This window comes from Oncorhynchus kisutch, linkage group LG11, assembly GCF_002021735.2.
Source record: "Oncorhynchus kisutch isolate 150728-3 linkage group LG11, Okis_V2, whole genome shotgun sequence".
NCBI classification, from domain to species: domain Eukaryota; kingdom Metazoa; phylum Chordata; class Actinopteri; order Salmoniformes; family Salmonidae; genus Oncorhynchus; species Oncorhynchus kisutch.
Genome location: NC_034184.2, coordinates 58237369 through 58253208, shown reverse-complemented (window position 1 = coordinate 58253208; position 15840 = coordinate 58237369). Strand labels below are relative to the sequence as shown.

Below are 15840 nucleotides of genomic sequence, written 5' to 3'. Positions count from 1 at the left end.
GTTGTGCTTATTTAAAGAAGCAATAAAACTGGCCTTTAGACTAGTTGAGTATCTGGCGCATCAGCATTTGTGGGTTCGATTACAGGCTCAAAATGGCCAGAAACAAAAAACTTGTTCTGAGAAATGAAGGCTATTCGATGTGCGAAATTTCCAAGAAACTGAAGATCTCGTACAATGCTGTGTACTACTCCCTTCACAGAACAGCGTGAACTGGCTCTAACCAGAATAGAAAGAGGAGTGGGAGGCCCCGGTGCACAACTGAGCAAGAGGACAAGTACATTAAATCGCCATAAAAAAAAGCCAGACCACAGTTTGCAACTGCACATGGGGACAAAGGTCATACTTTTTGGAGAAATTTCTGGTCTCTGGTCTGATGAAACAAAAATATAACTGTTTGACCATAATGACCATCATTATTTTTGGAGGAAAAAGAGGGAGGCTTGCAAGCTGAGGAACACCATCCCACCGTGAAGCACGGAAGTGGCAGCATCATGTTGTGGGGGTGCTTTGCTGCAGGAGGGACTGGTGCACTTCACAAAATAGATGGCATCATCATGAGAAGGAAAATTATGTGGATATATAAAGTATACTTCCAAAGTTGTGGCAAAATGGCTTAAAGACAACAAAGTCAAATTATTGGAGTGGCCATCAAATCAAATCAAATGTATTTATATAGCCCTTCGTACATCAGCTGATATCTCAAAGTGCTGTACAGAAACCCAGCCTAAAACCCCAAACAGCAAGCAATGCAGGTGTAGAAGCACGGTGGCTAGGAAAAACTCCATAGAAAGGCCAAAACCTAGGAAGAAACCTAGAGAGGAACCAGGCTATGTGGGGTGGCCAGTCCTCTTCTGGCTGTGCCGGGTGGAGATTATAACAGAACATGGCCATGTTCAAATGTTCATAAATGACCAGCATGGTCGTATAATAATAAGGCAGAACAGTTGAAACTGGAGCGGCAGCACGGTCAGATGGACTGGGGACAGCAAGGAGTCATCATGTCAGGTAGTCCTGGGGCATGGTCCTAGGGCTCAGGTCCTCCGAGAGAGAGAAAAAAAGAGAGAATTAGCGAGAGCATATGTGGGGTGGCCAGTCCTCTTCTGGCTGTGCCGGGTGGAGATTATAACAGAACATGGCCAAGATGTTCAAATGTTCATAAATGATCAGCATGTTCGAATAATAAGAAGGCAGAACAGTTGAAACTGGAGCAGCAGCACGGCCAGGTGGACTGGGGACAGCAAGGAGTCATCATGTCAGGTCACAAAGCCCTGACCTCAATCCTATAGAAAATCTGTGGGCAGAACTGAAAAAGCGTGTGCGAGCAAGGAGGCCTACAAACCTGACTCAGTTACACCAGCTCTGTCAGGAGGAATGGTCCACAATTCACCCAACTTATTGTGGGAAGCTTGTGGAAGGCTACCTGAAACGTTTGACCCAAATTAACCAATTTAAAGGCAATGCTACCAAATACTAATTGAGTGTATGTAAACTTCTGACCCACTGGGAATGTGATGAAATCAGTTAAAAGCTGAAATAAATCACTTTCTACTAATATTCTGACATTTCACATTCTTAAAATAAAGTGGTGATCCTAACTGACCTAAGACAGGGAATTTTTACTAGGATTAATTGTCAAGAACTGTGAAAAACTGAGTTTAAATGTAGTTGGCTAAGATGGATGTAAACTTCTGACTTCAACTGTATATGTGTGGACACCCCTTCAACAAATTAGTGGATTTGGCTATTTTAGCCACATCCGTGTATAAAATTGAGGACACAGCCATGCATTCTCCGTACACCAACATTGGCAGTAGGATGGCCTTACTGAAGAGCTCAGTGACTTTCAACGTGGCACCGAGTGACACCTTTCCAACAAGTCAGTTCGTCAAATGTATGCCCTGTTAGAGCTGGCCCTGTCAATTGTAAGTGCTGTTATTGTGGAATGAAAACATCTAGGGCCAACAACAGCTCAGCTGCGATGTGATATGCCACACAAGCTCACAGAACGGAACCGCCGTGCTGAAGCCCATAGCGCATAAAAATTGTCTGTCCTTAGGTTGCAACACTCACTTCCGAGTTCCAAATTGCCTTTGGAATCAACATCAGCACAAGAACTGTCCGTCGGGCGCTTCATGAAATGGGTTTCCATAGCCGAGCAGCCTAAGATCGCAATGCCAAGCGTCGGCTGGAGTGGTGTAAAGCTTGCCGCCGTTGGATTCTGGAGCAGTGGAAATGCATTCTCTGGCGTGATGAATCACGCTTTAACATCTGGGTTTGGCGGATGCCAGGAGAACGCGACCTGCCGAATGCATAGTGCCAGCTGTACAGTTTGGTGGAGGAGGAATAATGGTCTGGGGCTGTTTTTCCTGGTTCAGACTAGGCCCCTTAGTTCCAGTGAAGGGAAATCTTAACCCTATATCATGCAATTACTTCCTAGACTATTCTGTGCTTCCAACTTTGTGGAAACAGTTTGGGGAAGGCCTTTTCCTGTTTCAGCATGACAATGCCCCGTGCCAAAGCTAGGTCCGTACAGAAATGGTTTGTCGAGATCAGTGTGGAAGAACTTGCCTTGCCTGCACAGAGCCCTAACCTCAACCCCATAGAACACCTTTGGGATGAATTGGAACGCCGACTGCGACCCAGGCCTAAATGCCCAACAGTGCCCAACCTCACTAATGATCTTGTGGCTGAATGGAAGCAAGTCTCTGCTACAATGTTCCAACATTTAGTGGAAAGCCTTCCCAGAAGAGTGGAGGCTGTTATAGCAGCAAAGGGGGGACCTACTCCTACATTTTCGTATGTGCAACCCCAGCACTGAAAGCTCCAAGCTCTATAAACTGAGCCACACAGGATCATGTTATCATGACCTGAGTGCATCTATGATGACCTATGACCTTTTTATTTCTCCCTATAGGCCCTGTATGAGAACATGCTGGTGGAGCTGCCGTTTGCCAGCTTTTTCCTGTCCAAGCTGCTGGGCACCAGTGCTGACGTGGACATCCACCACCTGGCCTCGCTGGACCCCGAGATGTACCGCAACCTGCTCTTCCTCAAGAGCTACGAGGACGACGTGGAGGACCTGGGACTCAACTTCACCATCGTCAACAATGACCTGGGAGAGGCACAGGTGGGTGGAGCTTGTGTGTGTGTGTGTGTCGATGGGGGGGACGTAGGAGTTATCACAGCATCGCCCTCTTTGATTGCCTGTGACTCCATCCCTCTTTCCTGCCTGTGTCTCTGGCCTTGTCATTCTGTCCCTCTCTCCATTCCCTTTTCCCTCCCTGCAGTGTTAATAATTAATTTCCCTCACGTTGTCTGTATTCGGCACTGAGAGAGATAAAGCACGTCGTCAGCTCTCGCCCTGAGTGGTGCCGTGCCGCGGGGAATAAGAGGCTCTCTGTTGACCATTCTACCAAGCCGGCCATCAAGCAATTTTCTCAGAACACGCCTGAGAGGCATGACTTTTACTTCTTTGGCACGTCCAACACGTCTGAGCCTGTTTTTTTAGACAGAGAGGGGTCTATTCACTGCCCTCTAGTCACCCTCACCAGTCACCCCGGGCTGGGCTAAGCACTCTACCCGCTCCCCCTGTTTGCTCAGGGCCTTACCTTCTCTTATTAGCTCCTCTTTAAACAGGCTTGAACAGTCGCGCTACAGTGTAGCCCGCGGTCGCAAATAGGGCATCCCAAATACGATTCGGAAAACAATTTGCGGGAGATAAGGCACACACTCTGAGGCAGACTGGCCCGTATATGCCCTCGGAAGATAGCCAAAGCAAGCAAGATAAAGACAATCATTCTCAGACATTAGCACATAATCAGAAACACAAAATGAAACTCAGATAGTGGGCCTGCTGGCTACTAACCCTTATGTGGTTAGCTACTTAATGTACATTTTAATCGATTTTGTCGGGTGACTGGCTACTTTTTTCATTAAGGTGGCTACTTCAGATTTTCGGGAACATATTGATCTTAGAGTATTAGAAAAGTTCCTTAGTGATCTGGATTATTTTACTGTGATTATGTGGTATGTGTCCTTACTCCTCCAAGACCATTCAACCAAAATGCAAAATCCTCCAGGAAGGAGATAGATCAGGTTTTGTGACCCAAAAACCAACACTATAGCCGAACATAGAAAAGAACTCAAGTAAAAGTGAAAGTCTACTTGAGTAAAATACTACTTGAGTAAAATTCTAAAAGTGTTTTTAAATATACTTCAGTGTCAAAAGTAAATGTAATTTCTAAAATATACTTAAGTACAAAAGTAAAATTATAAATCATTTCAAATTCCCAAACCAGGCAACACCATTTTCTTGTTTGTTTTTTAATTTACGTATTGCCAGTGGCACACTCCAACACTCAGACATCATTTAAAAAACTAAGCATGTGTGTTTAGTGAGTCTGCCAGATCAGAGACAGTAGGGATGACCAGGGATGTTGTCTTGAGAAGTGCGGGAATTGGACCATTTTCCTGTCCTGCTAAGCATTCAAAATGTAACGAGTACTTTTAGGTGGTCAGGGGAAATGTTTAGAGTAAAAAGGACATGATTTTCTGAAGGAATGTAGTGAAGTATAAGTTCGTTAAGATATCCCCAGAAAACTACACAAGTCGTACTTGAAAGTATTTTACACCACTGCCCCTGGGCCCCTTGATCAGTGACTTCTCCCCTTGCTCCACTGGTACCTTCAATCACGCTCTCTGGGTCGACACACCCTAAAAAGCTGATCTTGACGCAATAATATTACATGCTCCACTATGAAATGTATATTTTGCATGGAGTGACACTTTCCGGTGAACACATTTCTTGACTTTTGAAGTTTAGAGCATTGAGAAAGTAATACCCTAAGTGAAGTGTGAGGGTGGCATATGGTGGCTTTCGCCTGGTTGCCCTCTACGTGGATATGAGATAAATGCCTGTATGTCTGACAGGGCCTTTCTTCCAGGTGGTTGAGCTGAAGCCTGGAGGGAAGGACATCCCTGTGTCCACGGCCAACAGGATAGCGTATATCCATTTAGTGGCAGATTACCGACTCAACAAACAGATCAGGCCCCACTGCCTGGCCTTCAGACAGGGCCTGGCCAACGTGGTCAACCTGGAGTGGCTGCGTATGTTTGACCAGCAGGAGATCCAGGTAACGTCAAGGATATTCACTAGGTTTGCAAAATCCAGAGGATTTCTGGAAAACGTCTAATTTTGGGAAAGTTACCAGAATGTTGCAAGTCGATTCACATTACTTTTACAAACATGCACACGTAAATATACACTTCAACATTTTCTTCATCGATCTTTGCTGTCCCACTACAGGTGTTGATATCTGGAGCTCATGTACCCATTTGTCTTGACGACCTGAAGACGTTTACAAACTACTCAGGTATGATCACATTAATGGATGGTTTGTACAATTTTATTTAAAGAAACAAAACTACTCAGGTATGATCACATTATGGATGGTTTGTATTAGTTTATTTTAAGAAACAAAACTATTTAGGCTCTGCCATAATGGTGAAAATGATATTGAAGTTGTACTCATTAATACTCGGTGATAGTCCGTTTCTAGTAGTAGTGATTACTTTGACCATTTTAATGTGCTGTAAAGTCAGGAGGATTTCCATAGAGCTAACTGTCAAGCTCTCCTGCCAACTTCATGGGACAGGTGGCCTAGTCACGGCATACGGTTGCGCTCTAGAGTAATGTGTTTGTTGAATGGGGGGTAGTCGAGATGGCATGGCTGCATCATGAGTCTTAAACAACACAAACAATGTGACAGCTACGGCTGTCAGACAGTGGATTCACTCGGTTTACAGGTGTTTTTCTTTTTTTTCTTTTTTTTTGAAGACTAAAAACCCAGGTGTGTCAGATTATCATTTCTCTCTCTCTCTTCACCAGGTGGTTACACTGCCACTCACCCTGTCATTACCATCTTCTGGGAGGTGGTAGAAAGCTTCACCGATGAAGAGAAACGCAAGCTGCTGAAGTTTGTCACCAGTTGCTCGCGGCCTCCCCTCCTGGGCTTCAAGGTGAGGGTTGACCGAAAGTTCATTACGTCTCTTTTTTTTCTTTCCTGCCCCTCTTTTCTACCCTCCGTCTGGTATTATAGACTGTGTTGATTGTAGCCGGCGCCATCAGGAGTTCAACCAAAGACTGTGAGAGTCCAAATTACATCCTATATTTTTTACTAAAAGTAGTGCACTATATATTATAGGTAATAGGGTGCCATTTAGGACGCAACCCAAGACTAAATCCAGCGCTAGGGAGTGTTTCTCTGTTGTAATGGGCATGTAATGAAAATGCCTGGCCTGATAACTCCCTCCGATGATCCTTTTCAAATTAGGCTCGGTGATAAGACTCATAATGCTCCCTAGCTCGTGCTTATCTCCTATACCTGCTCACTGCGGTTCACAACCCTCCTCTGGATTATAAGTCCATTTGAGCCCTTTGCCCGACCGTTTGGGCGTGAGCTCGGTTGGCAGGTATCACCCGCCGGACAAATATTGACGTTGGTGTCAGACTAAGCCGGCGGCACGGTGAACGTTTGCACTGTTGGCTCCTGTTTGACCTCGATGAGAAATGGGGAGACGTTAGTTTCACACACAAAATAAAGGCATACAGTGCATTCAGAAAGTATTCAGAAACCTGGACTTTTTCCACATTTTGTTATGTTGCAGCCTTATTCTAAAATTGATTTTAAAAGAAAAAATGCTTCTCATCTTATCTACACACAATACCCCATAATGACAAAGCAAAAACAGATTTCTATACATTTTTGTAAATGTATTAATATTGAAAACCATATACCTTATTTACATAAGTATACAGACCCTTTGCTATGAGACTCCAAATTGAGCTCAGTTGCATCCTGTTTCCATTGATCATCCTTGAGATTTTTCTAAAACTTGATTGGAGTCCACCTGTGGTAAATTCAATTGGTTGGACATAATTTGAAAAGACCTGTCTATACCTGTCTATATAAGGTCAAATCAAATCAAATTTATTGGTCACATACACATATTTAGCAGATGTTATTGCGGGTGTAGCTAAATGCTTGTGTTTCTAGCTCCGACAGTACAGTAATATCTAACAAGTAATATCTAACAATTTCATAACAGTACACACAAATCTAAGTAAAGGAATGGAATTAAGAATATATAAATATATGGATGCGCAATGTCAGAGCGGCATAGACTAAGATACAGTAGAATAAAATACAGTTTATACATATGAGATGAGTAATGCAAAATATGTAAACATTATTAAAGAGACTAGTGTTCCATTTATTAAAGTGGCCAGTGATTTCAAGTCTATGTATATAGGCAGCAGCCTCTGTGCTAGTGATGGCTATTTAACAGTCTGATGGCCTTGAGATAGAAGCTGTTTTTCAGTCTCTCGGTCCCAGCTTTGATGCACCTGTACTGATCTCGCCTTCTGGATGATAGCGGGGTGAACAGACAGTGGCTTGGGTGGTTGATGTCCTTGATGATCATTTTGGCCTTCAAGTGACATCGGGTGCTGTAGGTGTCCTGGAGGGCATGTCAGAGCATAAACCAAGCCATGAGGTCGATGGAATTGTCCATACAGCTCCGAGGCACAGATCTGGGGAAGGGTACCAAAATAATTCTGCAACATTGAAGGTCTCCAAGAACACAGCGGCCTCCATCATTCTTAAATGGAAGAAGTTTGGAACCATCAAGACTGAACAATCAGTGGAAAGGGGAACAAGATGGTCACTCTGACAGAGCTCCCGAGTTCCTCTGTGGAGATGGGAGATCCTACCAGAAGAACAAGCATCTCTGCAGCACTCTACCAATCAGGCCTTTATGGTAGAGTGCTCCTCAGTAAAAGGCACATGACAGCCCACTTGGAGTTTGCCTAAAGGACCCAGACCATGAGAAACAAGATTCTCTGGTCTGATGAAACCAATATTGAACTCTTTAGCCTGAATGCCAAGTGTCACATCTGGAGGAAACCTGGCACCATCCTGGTGACAGCATCATGCTGTAGGGATGTTTTTCAGGGGCAGGGAATGGGAGTCTAGTCAGTATCGAGGGCGCAAAGTACAGAGAGATTCTTGATGAAAACCTGCTCCAGAGCGCTCAGACCTCAGACTGGGGTGAAGGTTCACCCTCCAACAGGACAACGACCCTAAGCACACAGCCAAGCCAACACAGGAGACACTCCGGGGAAAAGTCTCCAGCCAGAGCCCAGACTTGAACCCGATCTAACATCTCTGGAGAGACCTGATAATAGCTGTGCAGCGACGCTCCCCATCCAACCTGACAGAGCTTGATAGGATTCTGCAGAGAAGAATGGGAGAAACTCCCCAAATACAGGTTTGCCATGCCTATAGCGTCATACCCAAGAATACTCTAGGCTGTAATCGCAGCCAAATGTGCTTCAGCAAAGTTCTGAGTAAAGGGTCTGAATACTTATTTAAATGTTATATTTCTATTTTTTATTCTTAATACATTTGCAAAATGTCATAAAATCCTGTTTTTGCTTTGTCATTAGGTATTGTGGGTAAATTAAGGAGATTCACAAAATGTGAATCTTTATTCACATTTTGTTACATTACAGCATTATTCTAAAATCGATTAAATCGTTTTTCCCCCTCAAAATCGATTAAATCGACATTTTGCAAATTTATATCAAGCGGTCTGAATACTTTCCTGAGGCACTGTATATTTTATGTTGTTAGATGTCTTTATTTGGGCAAAGGGTATAACCTCAGAAGCATATACTTGTTTTGAATCACTACCCCAAAAAAACTAGCACCAAAACATTGCTGCAACATCATCGAAAGCTGTTTGTTTCCAAAATGACATCAGCCAAGAGCTGAAACTTGTGCTGAAATGGTGGAATTGTGTTTATCGGAATTACCATTGCTGTGTCATCAGCTGATGATTCCTCCAATCGAGAGCCGTTTCACTTTCCTAATGACTTGATTTAGAGAGACACTAAAACAGTTGGAAATAGAAAGGAGAAGAGCGCTGCTGAAATCCATTAGGATTTTTATACGCCTTACTTAGGATTACCAGAAGCTGTAATTGTCATATGATTGGTTTTATTACTGTTTATTGCCATCGTTAGTTAAGAATACTTAAGTGCTCCCACAGCGGGGTGAGGAGGGTACAAATGGGAACGCTCCTAAAAATCTCCCTCGGTGGCACAGGCTGGAGAGTCCCCCGCCCCAGTTTAATGAATTTGACTTTGGGGAGTGTGCGGATGTGCCGTCCCCTCCCGGTCTCCTTCCCCCCTCACTGTCTCCTCCCCAGGCCAGAGGGGGAGGGGGGGTTCATGATGATTGGTGTGGCGGAGAGCGGCCCCTGACCCTAACCCTGAGCCCGTGCTAGCCCAGCCTTAATTAGCTGCCGTAAATGTCCAAGGATTCATTAGCGGAGAAATAGCTCTGTCAGGAGAAGCCATTTAAAAAAGATGATGGAGAGCCTTTTTTCCAGAATGATCGTTCCCGTAATGACACTTTCTCAATAAGCAACGATAGTTTAATACAGTAATTGTCCGAAAAATTGGGTCGTTACCGCAGAGCCCCCCAGAACCATTTAACCGGGCTGGTACAGGCGCTGAACCCCACACGCCACACTCCTAATCTTTAAATAGCCTGACAAATTAATTGCTGTAGAGCGGCGGGACGTTAGAAACAGAAAGGATGTTTCCTGTGGATTCTGATGGAAAACGTCAGTGGTTGCGCTCCAAATGGCACCCTATTCCCTATATAGTGCACTACTTTTGACCAGGGACCATAGGGAAACACATAGGGCCCTGTTCAAAAGTAGTGCACTATATAGGGAATAGCGTTCCATTTGGGACGCAGACAGTGTCTTGGCCTTGATGATGTGGGTGGAGATGAGGTGACCTGGCCTCATCACCAGAAAGCATAATTTGAAAAGTGCCAGATAGACATCATGAAGTGACCATTCGCTGCTCTTGCTCAGTACCCAATCCAAAAGGCTACCAGTGGGGAAGTGTCTCCTTCAAACATCGACAGCCTATTTTTAATTTATATCCACGCGGAATTAGCTAAACACTTAACGTCACGTCCTATCACATTTATTCCCTGATGTCGCTCGACATTTACGGCTTAATTAGAATTGCCCGGGATATGATGATCATCATCGTTGACATCAGATGATCCATGTCTTTCTGTCTGGTTGGGCCGGGACGATACCAGTAACGCGATACTCGTTAGTATCGTGGCAAGGAAACGAAACACGAAGCTGATTTGAACTTCTTTAGGAAAACAAAACCGTCCGGAAACAAACATCATTACGTTGTCGTCTAGAGTCACACGTGTTTATTTTCCCAAGCTATAGCAGCACAATAATTGACATGCAGCGTTTGGTCTGCTTCGTGGTTTCATTTTTGCCATGGACAAAATATCACGGGAAAAAAATATATATCACAATGCTGGTATCGCACTGTTGGTCTTCAATTATCCTTATGTACCTCTGTTCAGCTTGTTGTATTTCAGTCTGTCTTTCTGTAACTGAATGATTCTGTCATTCTTTGGGGTGCCCCGTACACACTTAGGTTCTACAACTAAAACAATGGTTGTAATACAACAGATATTTTTGATAACAGCAAGTCTGTCGGCATAAAAGTGTCCACAACTGTTGTAATTATTTTTGTCAAGAAAAACTCTTGTCATATAAGAAGTGTTGTGCCAAATGTGTTGTTCGTCAATTGGATAAACTGAATGTATCGTGAGCTTTCGTGGCACAGATAGAACAATGAGACCGTTGTTTCACCGGATGTATGAATCTAAAACATCTGGTTAGCATTTCCACTCGCCACCAAAAATGGTGATGAGAGGAGGCCCAGTGGCCGGCGGTGGGAGATGGTGGAGCGAGATGGATTTTGGCCGACATTCTGCTAATTCTGTAATGGATGAAACATTTGATCTCAATACAGTTTTCTGTTCCCCAAACTAGAACCTTGTTATGAACAGCCGGTACTAAGTTTTGTAGACGTATCCATTTGCCAAAGTTTCTAAACTGCATGTTAGGAGTACAAGGGTGAATTGAGTTATTGCACACGCGCACTTCAACGAGTAGGCGTTCCCTAACGGAAATATGCAAATACATGCTAGAACACTCTAATTGAATCTCGCTAGCTTGTGCTTGACTCTGCTCAACTCCTTGTTCTGCCTTCTATAATTAATTTGCTCCCATTGGAAACGATAGGCCGCGGCCTATCTTAGGTTATTCATAAAAACTTTGTCCGTGACCCTCTGAATCTCTTGTTTGACAAGGTTCTCCCCACTGTGTTTCCAGGAGCTGTACCCAGCCTTCTGCATCCATAACGGGGGGAACGACCTGGAGCGCCTGCCCACGGCCTCCACCTGCATGAACCTGCTCAAGCTGCCCGAGTTCTGCGACCAGCACCTGATGAGGAACAAGTTGCTTTACGCCATCGAGTCCTCCGCAGGCTTCGAGCTCAGTTGAGGGGGGGGGTCTGTCTCTGACTCCCTGAAAACCACTGACTCAATGGACATGTATGGGCCAGAGAAGACTGGCTGTTGAGAGAGCGTGAAACAAAGACTTAGGGGAAAGATGCATTGGTATCTCTCTGACTGGGTGGAAAACAAACAGGGGTGAAAGGAGTGTCACCCAAATCGGATGAGGAAGAGGGGGACGAGGGAAGAATGGAGGGGAAGGGAAAAGTGCAGTCATTTTTTTTTGTTTTAATATAACTTAAATGTGTATTAAAAATCTACAAAACGCAAAAAAGAGCAGCAACAATAGAATCTCGACTTCTTTGTGCAAAAGTAAACGAACAGACGAGATCTACTGTGACTGTGTCCATGGCGATACATTTGACCCTTAAGCACAGCGAGTTGTGAAATTATCAACAGAAATAAACATCAACAACAACGGAGTGTTCACCAAAGATTGACCCGTGCTGTGCTGTTGGAAAATGGGTAGAAGAGAGGCACAGGAAATAAGAGGACAGAGGTGGGAGATGGGGTGACATACAGGACTGCAACACTCCTAACACCCCTGTGTCAAGGGTTTTAAGAGGGTCTAATAGCGCCTGTTCCAAATGGCGCCCTATTCCCTATATCGTTCACTACTTTTGACCTGATCCCTATGGGCCCTGGTCAAAAGTAGTGCACTATTAAGGGGAATAGGGTGCCATTAGGAACATTTTCAACTATAGGTCATGTTTTGTGATTACTGTAATGGTTATTATCGTTTTCAGAACATAAAAATGCTAATGGTTTGGGCAGGCCACTGTGTTGGTTTTTTAAGGCAAAGACTAGTATTGTTGATAAGAGATTGGACTAAACTATTGATTATGATGATCATGGAATATTTGTTAATATGTATATGTGTTTACACCACTCTTGTACAATTCCTTCACTCATTATTTGTACAGGCTGCTTTTCTCTGTTTCTTTTTCCTCTTGTGTTTCGAATGAAGGCCTGGTGTTCTCACACACAGATTAAAGTGAACAATCTATTCTACAGTACTTGCCCTGGCTGTAATGCGTATCCACCAGAGCATGTGAGCAGAGTTGAGCGGTTGGAAAATCCTGCACATCGTTCCAGCACTCCATGTCCTTTCCTGCAGTTCCACTAGAACCTATCCGCGCTCAAAGGGGGGAAAACTGTCACTCCAAATTCACTCCATTCATGTAAATGACCATTTAACCAGCACCCATCTGTTTTTGTGCTTGCCTGGACCTACCGTTTTGTTTGAAGTATTTAAACCAAGCCATATGGATTTGAATGAACATGAAAAGGTGAATGTAAGAAGCGATCGTCATTTCAAATAGACTACATGTCATATTAAACAGCATATAAACCCTCTAAATTAGAATCAGGAGCCAGACAGAGCCTAAGAAGGAACGAAAATGTATGAATAGTTTCAAGGATATAGCCTACAAAAAAAAAATACATTGTGAAGCATTTGCGAGTGAGACACAATAGGCTGGTATGGACATTAAGCGCTTAAAGCATTTAAACAACATATCGTTGTATGAAACCATTATAGTCTATAAAATGAGCATATAGGCTGTGACTTAGAATTAAATACAAATTAAATGAAAAAAAATACTTATTAGTGCCTTTTGAATTCCTTTTTAGAAACACGAGTTTGGCCAGTCTGTGGCTTCAGGCTCATGCGATGGTGTCTGGGGAGCAGGTCAGCAGCGGAGAGTATCCTCTCCACACTTACAGAGCCACTGGGGATGTTAAACACCCTTTTGACAACTCTTACAGGCTGGGCAGAGATGCAGAGTTTTTTTCTTTCTTCTTTCTTTCTATAAATAGGCCTAAATGTTTTTAGCCAAAATACCCCAATCGTAACGGAAAGCTCAATGAACGTGGGAATACGTGGCACCTGTGTGTTTTAGCAGTTTCTTTCTGAAAATATTTAGCTAAATCAAGGGGCTATAGCAGCACACAAGTAGATTACAAATGCATGCCTTTGGGAATCTCGCTCCACGCTCCAGTCAAATAAGGTACATTCCGCTCACACACTCTGATATCCACCTTATGGAGCAGCAACTGTGATTTTGTCTGAAATGTCACCCTATTCCCTATATAGTGTACTACTTTTGACCAGAGCCCTATAGGCCCTGGTCGAAAGTTGTGCACTACCTAGGGAATAGGGTGCCATTTACTACTGAGAATGTCAAGTTGATAAGGCTCGTGAAACCTGACTATCCATGTATCAAAAGAGTGTCGAAAAGTGTCTGAATATGATTAAATACGATTTTTATTTTTATTGAAGTGTATTTTTTGTTGCCGGGTAATTTAGAGTAAAGGACCCGGGCATAAAACAAGGTGCTTTGTGGGATATCTCCTCTGGAGTTTTATTGCCCTCTGACATATAATGAAAGAAACATCCAGTTAAGAACACGGAGCAGAAACTATTCTGGCCTTGAGATGCATTATCGTCCCGGGCACAAATTAAGATTGTGGGGCTTTGTCATAAATCTACCCGAGCCCTATGCAGTTGGGCTGAGGGGATTTTTGTATCCCTCTTTGAACCGTTTCCATCCATCCCTCCTCTCCTGGGGATGTATCCTAAATAGCACCATATTCCCTATATAGTGCTCTACTTTTGACCCATAGAGCTCTGATAGTAGTGCCATTTGGGACGTAGCCATGGAATAGCCAAGCAGTCTCCCCTGGTCCCAAACAGAAATCCCATGCATCCTACAGGCCAGGGGGGGAACTCAAAGCGGTAATTGGGTCTTAAAAAGCTGACTTGTCGAGCTGAAATTAGGGATTCATCTCAATTACGTAAAGATTTATTTAAGCCTATTACCTTGGTGATGGATTACAACTGACAAACTTAATGCTAGTGGCCATGAATCATTTCATATTGCAAGATATACTTAAGATTACTCAAACCCCTTTAAAAGGGTCATTTAAGTTTTCGAAGTAGTTCCTTTTATGCAAAAATCATTCATTTAAGAAGGGATGTTATTCACCAAAAGGCCTTAATTAGAAAATGTAGCCTTAGTTTAGCCAAATGTCTGAACATGATTGTTAGGTTACAGGTTGAAAGTTTGCGGAATTAAAAATAACAACGTAATGTGTATCTCTATGATCAGGTTACTCCATAATTGAAATCTATGACGAACAAAAACGTAAACGCAACATGCAACAATTTCAAAGATTTTACTGAGTTAGTTCATATAAGGCAGTCAGTAAATTGAAATAAATTCAGTAGGCCCTAATCTATGGATTTCACATGACTGGGAATAAAGATCTGAATTAAAAAGTGTTGGGGTGTGGATCAGAAAACCGGTCAGTATCTGGTGTGACCACCATTTGCCGCATGCAGTGCAACACATCTCCTTTGCAGAGTTGATCAGGCTGTTGATTGTGGCCTGTGGAATGTTGTCCCACTCCTCTTCAATGGCTGTGCGAACTTGCTGGATATTGGCAGGAACTGGAACACGCTGTTGTACACATTGATCCAGAGCATCCCAAACATGCTCAGTGGCTGACATGTCTGGTGAGTATGCGGACCATGGAAGAACTGGGACATTTTCAGCTTCCAGGAATTGTGTACAGAACCTTCCGTCATGGGGCCGTGCATTATCATGCTGAAACATGAGGTGATGGCGGCAGATGTATGGCACGACAATGGGCCTCAGGATCACGTCACGGTATGTCGCATTCAAATTGCCATCGATAAATGCAATTGTGTTCATTGTCTGTAGCTTATGCCTGCCCATACCATAACCTCATTGCCACCATGGGGCACTATGTCGACATCAGCAAACCGCTCGCCCACACAATGCCATACACGTGGTCTGCGGTTGTGAGGCCAGTTGGATGTACTGCCTAATTCTCTAAAATGATATTGAAGGTGGCTCATGGTTGAGAAATTAACATTACATTATCTGGCAACAGCTCTAGTGGACATTCCCCCAGTCAGCATGCCAATTGCACACTCCCTCAAAACTTGAAACATCTGTGGCATTGTGTTGTGTGACAAAACTGCAGATTTTAGAGTGGCCTTTTATTGTCCCCAGCACAAGTTGCACCTGTATAATGATAATTCTGTTTAATCAGCTTCTTGATATGCCACACCTGTGGCTGGATTATCTTGGCAAAGCTGAAATGCTCACTAACAAATGTGTGCAACAAAAATTTATAGAAATAAGTGTATTAAATATTTCTAGGATATTTTATTTCAGCTCATGAAACATGGACCAACACTTTACACGTTGCGTTTATATTTTTGTTCAGTGTAATATGGAAAACTTGAAGTACTGACATTTCATTGCTTCATGTATCTTCTTTTTTGCTCATTGATAGCTGATTTAAAGTAGTCAAATGTCAAGATAAAATTACATCCCACAAC

The 15840-nt window shown here is 43.4% G+C and overlaps 1 protein-coding gene across 2 annotated transcripts in view; it reads left to right on the top strand.

Annotated features, from left to right (window-relative positions):
- The window catches only part of ube3c (ubiquitin protein ligase E3C), a 48263-nt gene extending 35782 nt beyond the window's left edge, over positions 1 to 12481 (top strand). The window contains exons 20-24 of one of the 2 annotated variants that reach the window (XR_004211702.1): positions 2915 to 3127; positions 4930 to 5132; positions 5306 to 5372; positions 5888 to 6018; positions 11287 to 12235. Coding sequence is in view for 1 of the 2 variants with exons in the window: in XM_020494836.2 (XP_020350425.1) it covers positions 2915 to 3127; positions 4944 to 5132; positions 5306 to 5372; positions 5888 to 6018; positions 11287 to 11457 (771 nt within the window). In the remaining variant the exon portion in view is untranslated. Of the gene's footprint in view, positions 1 to 2914; positions 3128 to 4929; positions 5133 to 5305; positions 5373 to 5887; positions 6019 to 11286 lie in introns of both variants that reach the window. The other variant, XM_020494836.2, reaches the window with a different exon arrangement.
- Positions 12482 to 15840: the final 3359 nt, after the last annotated feature.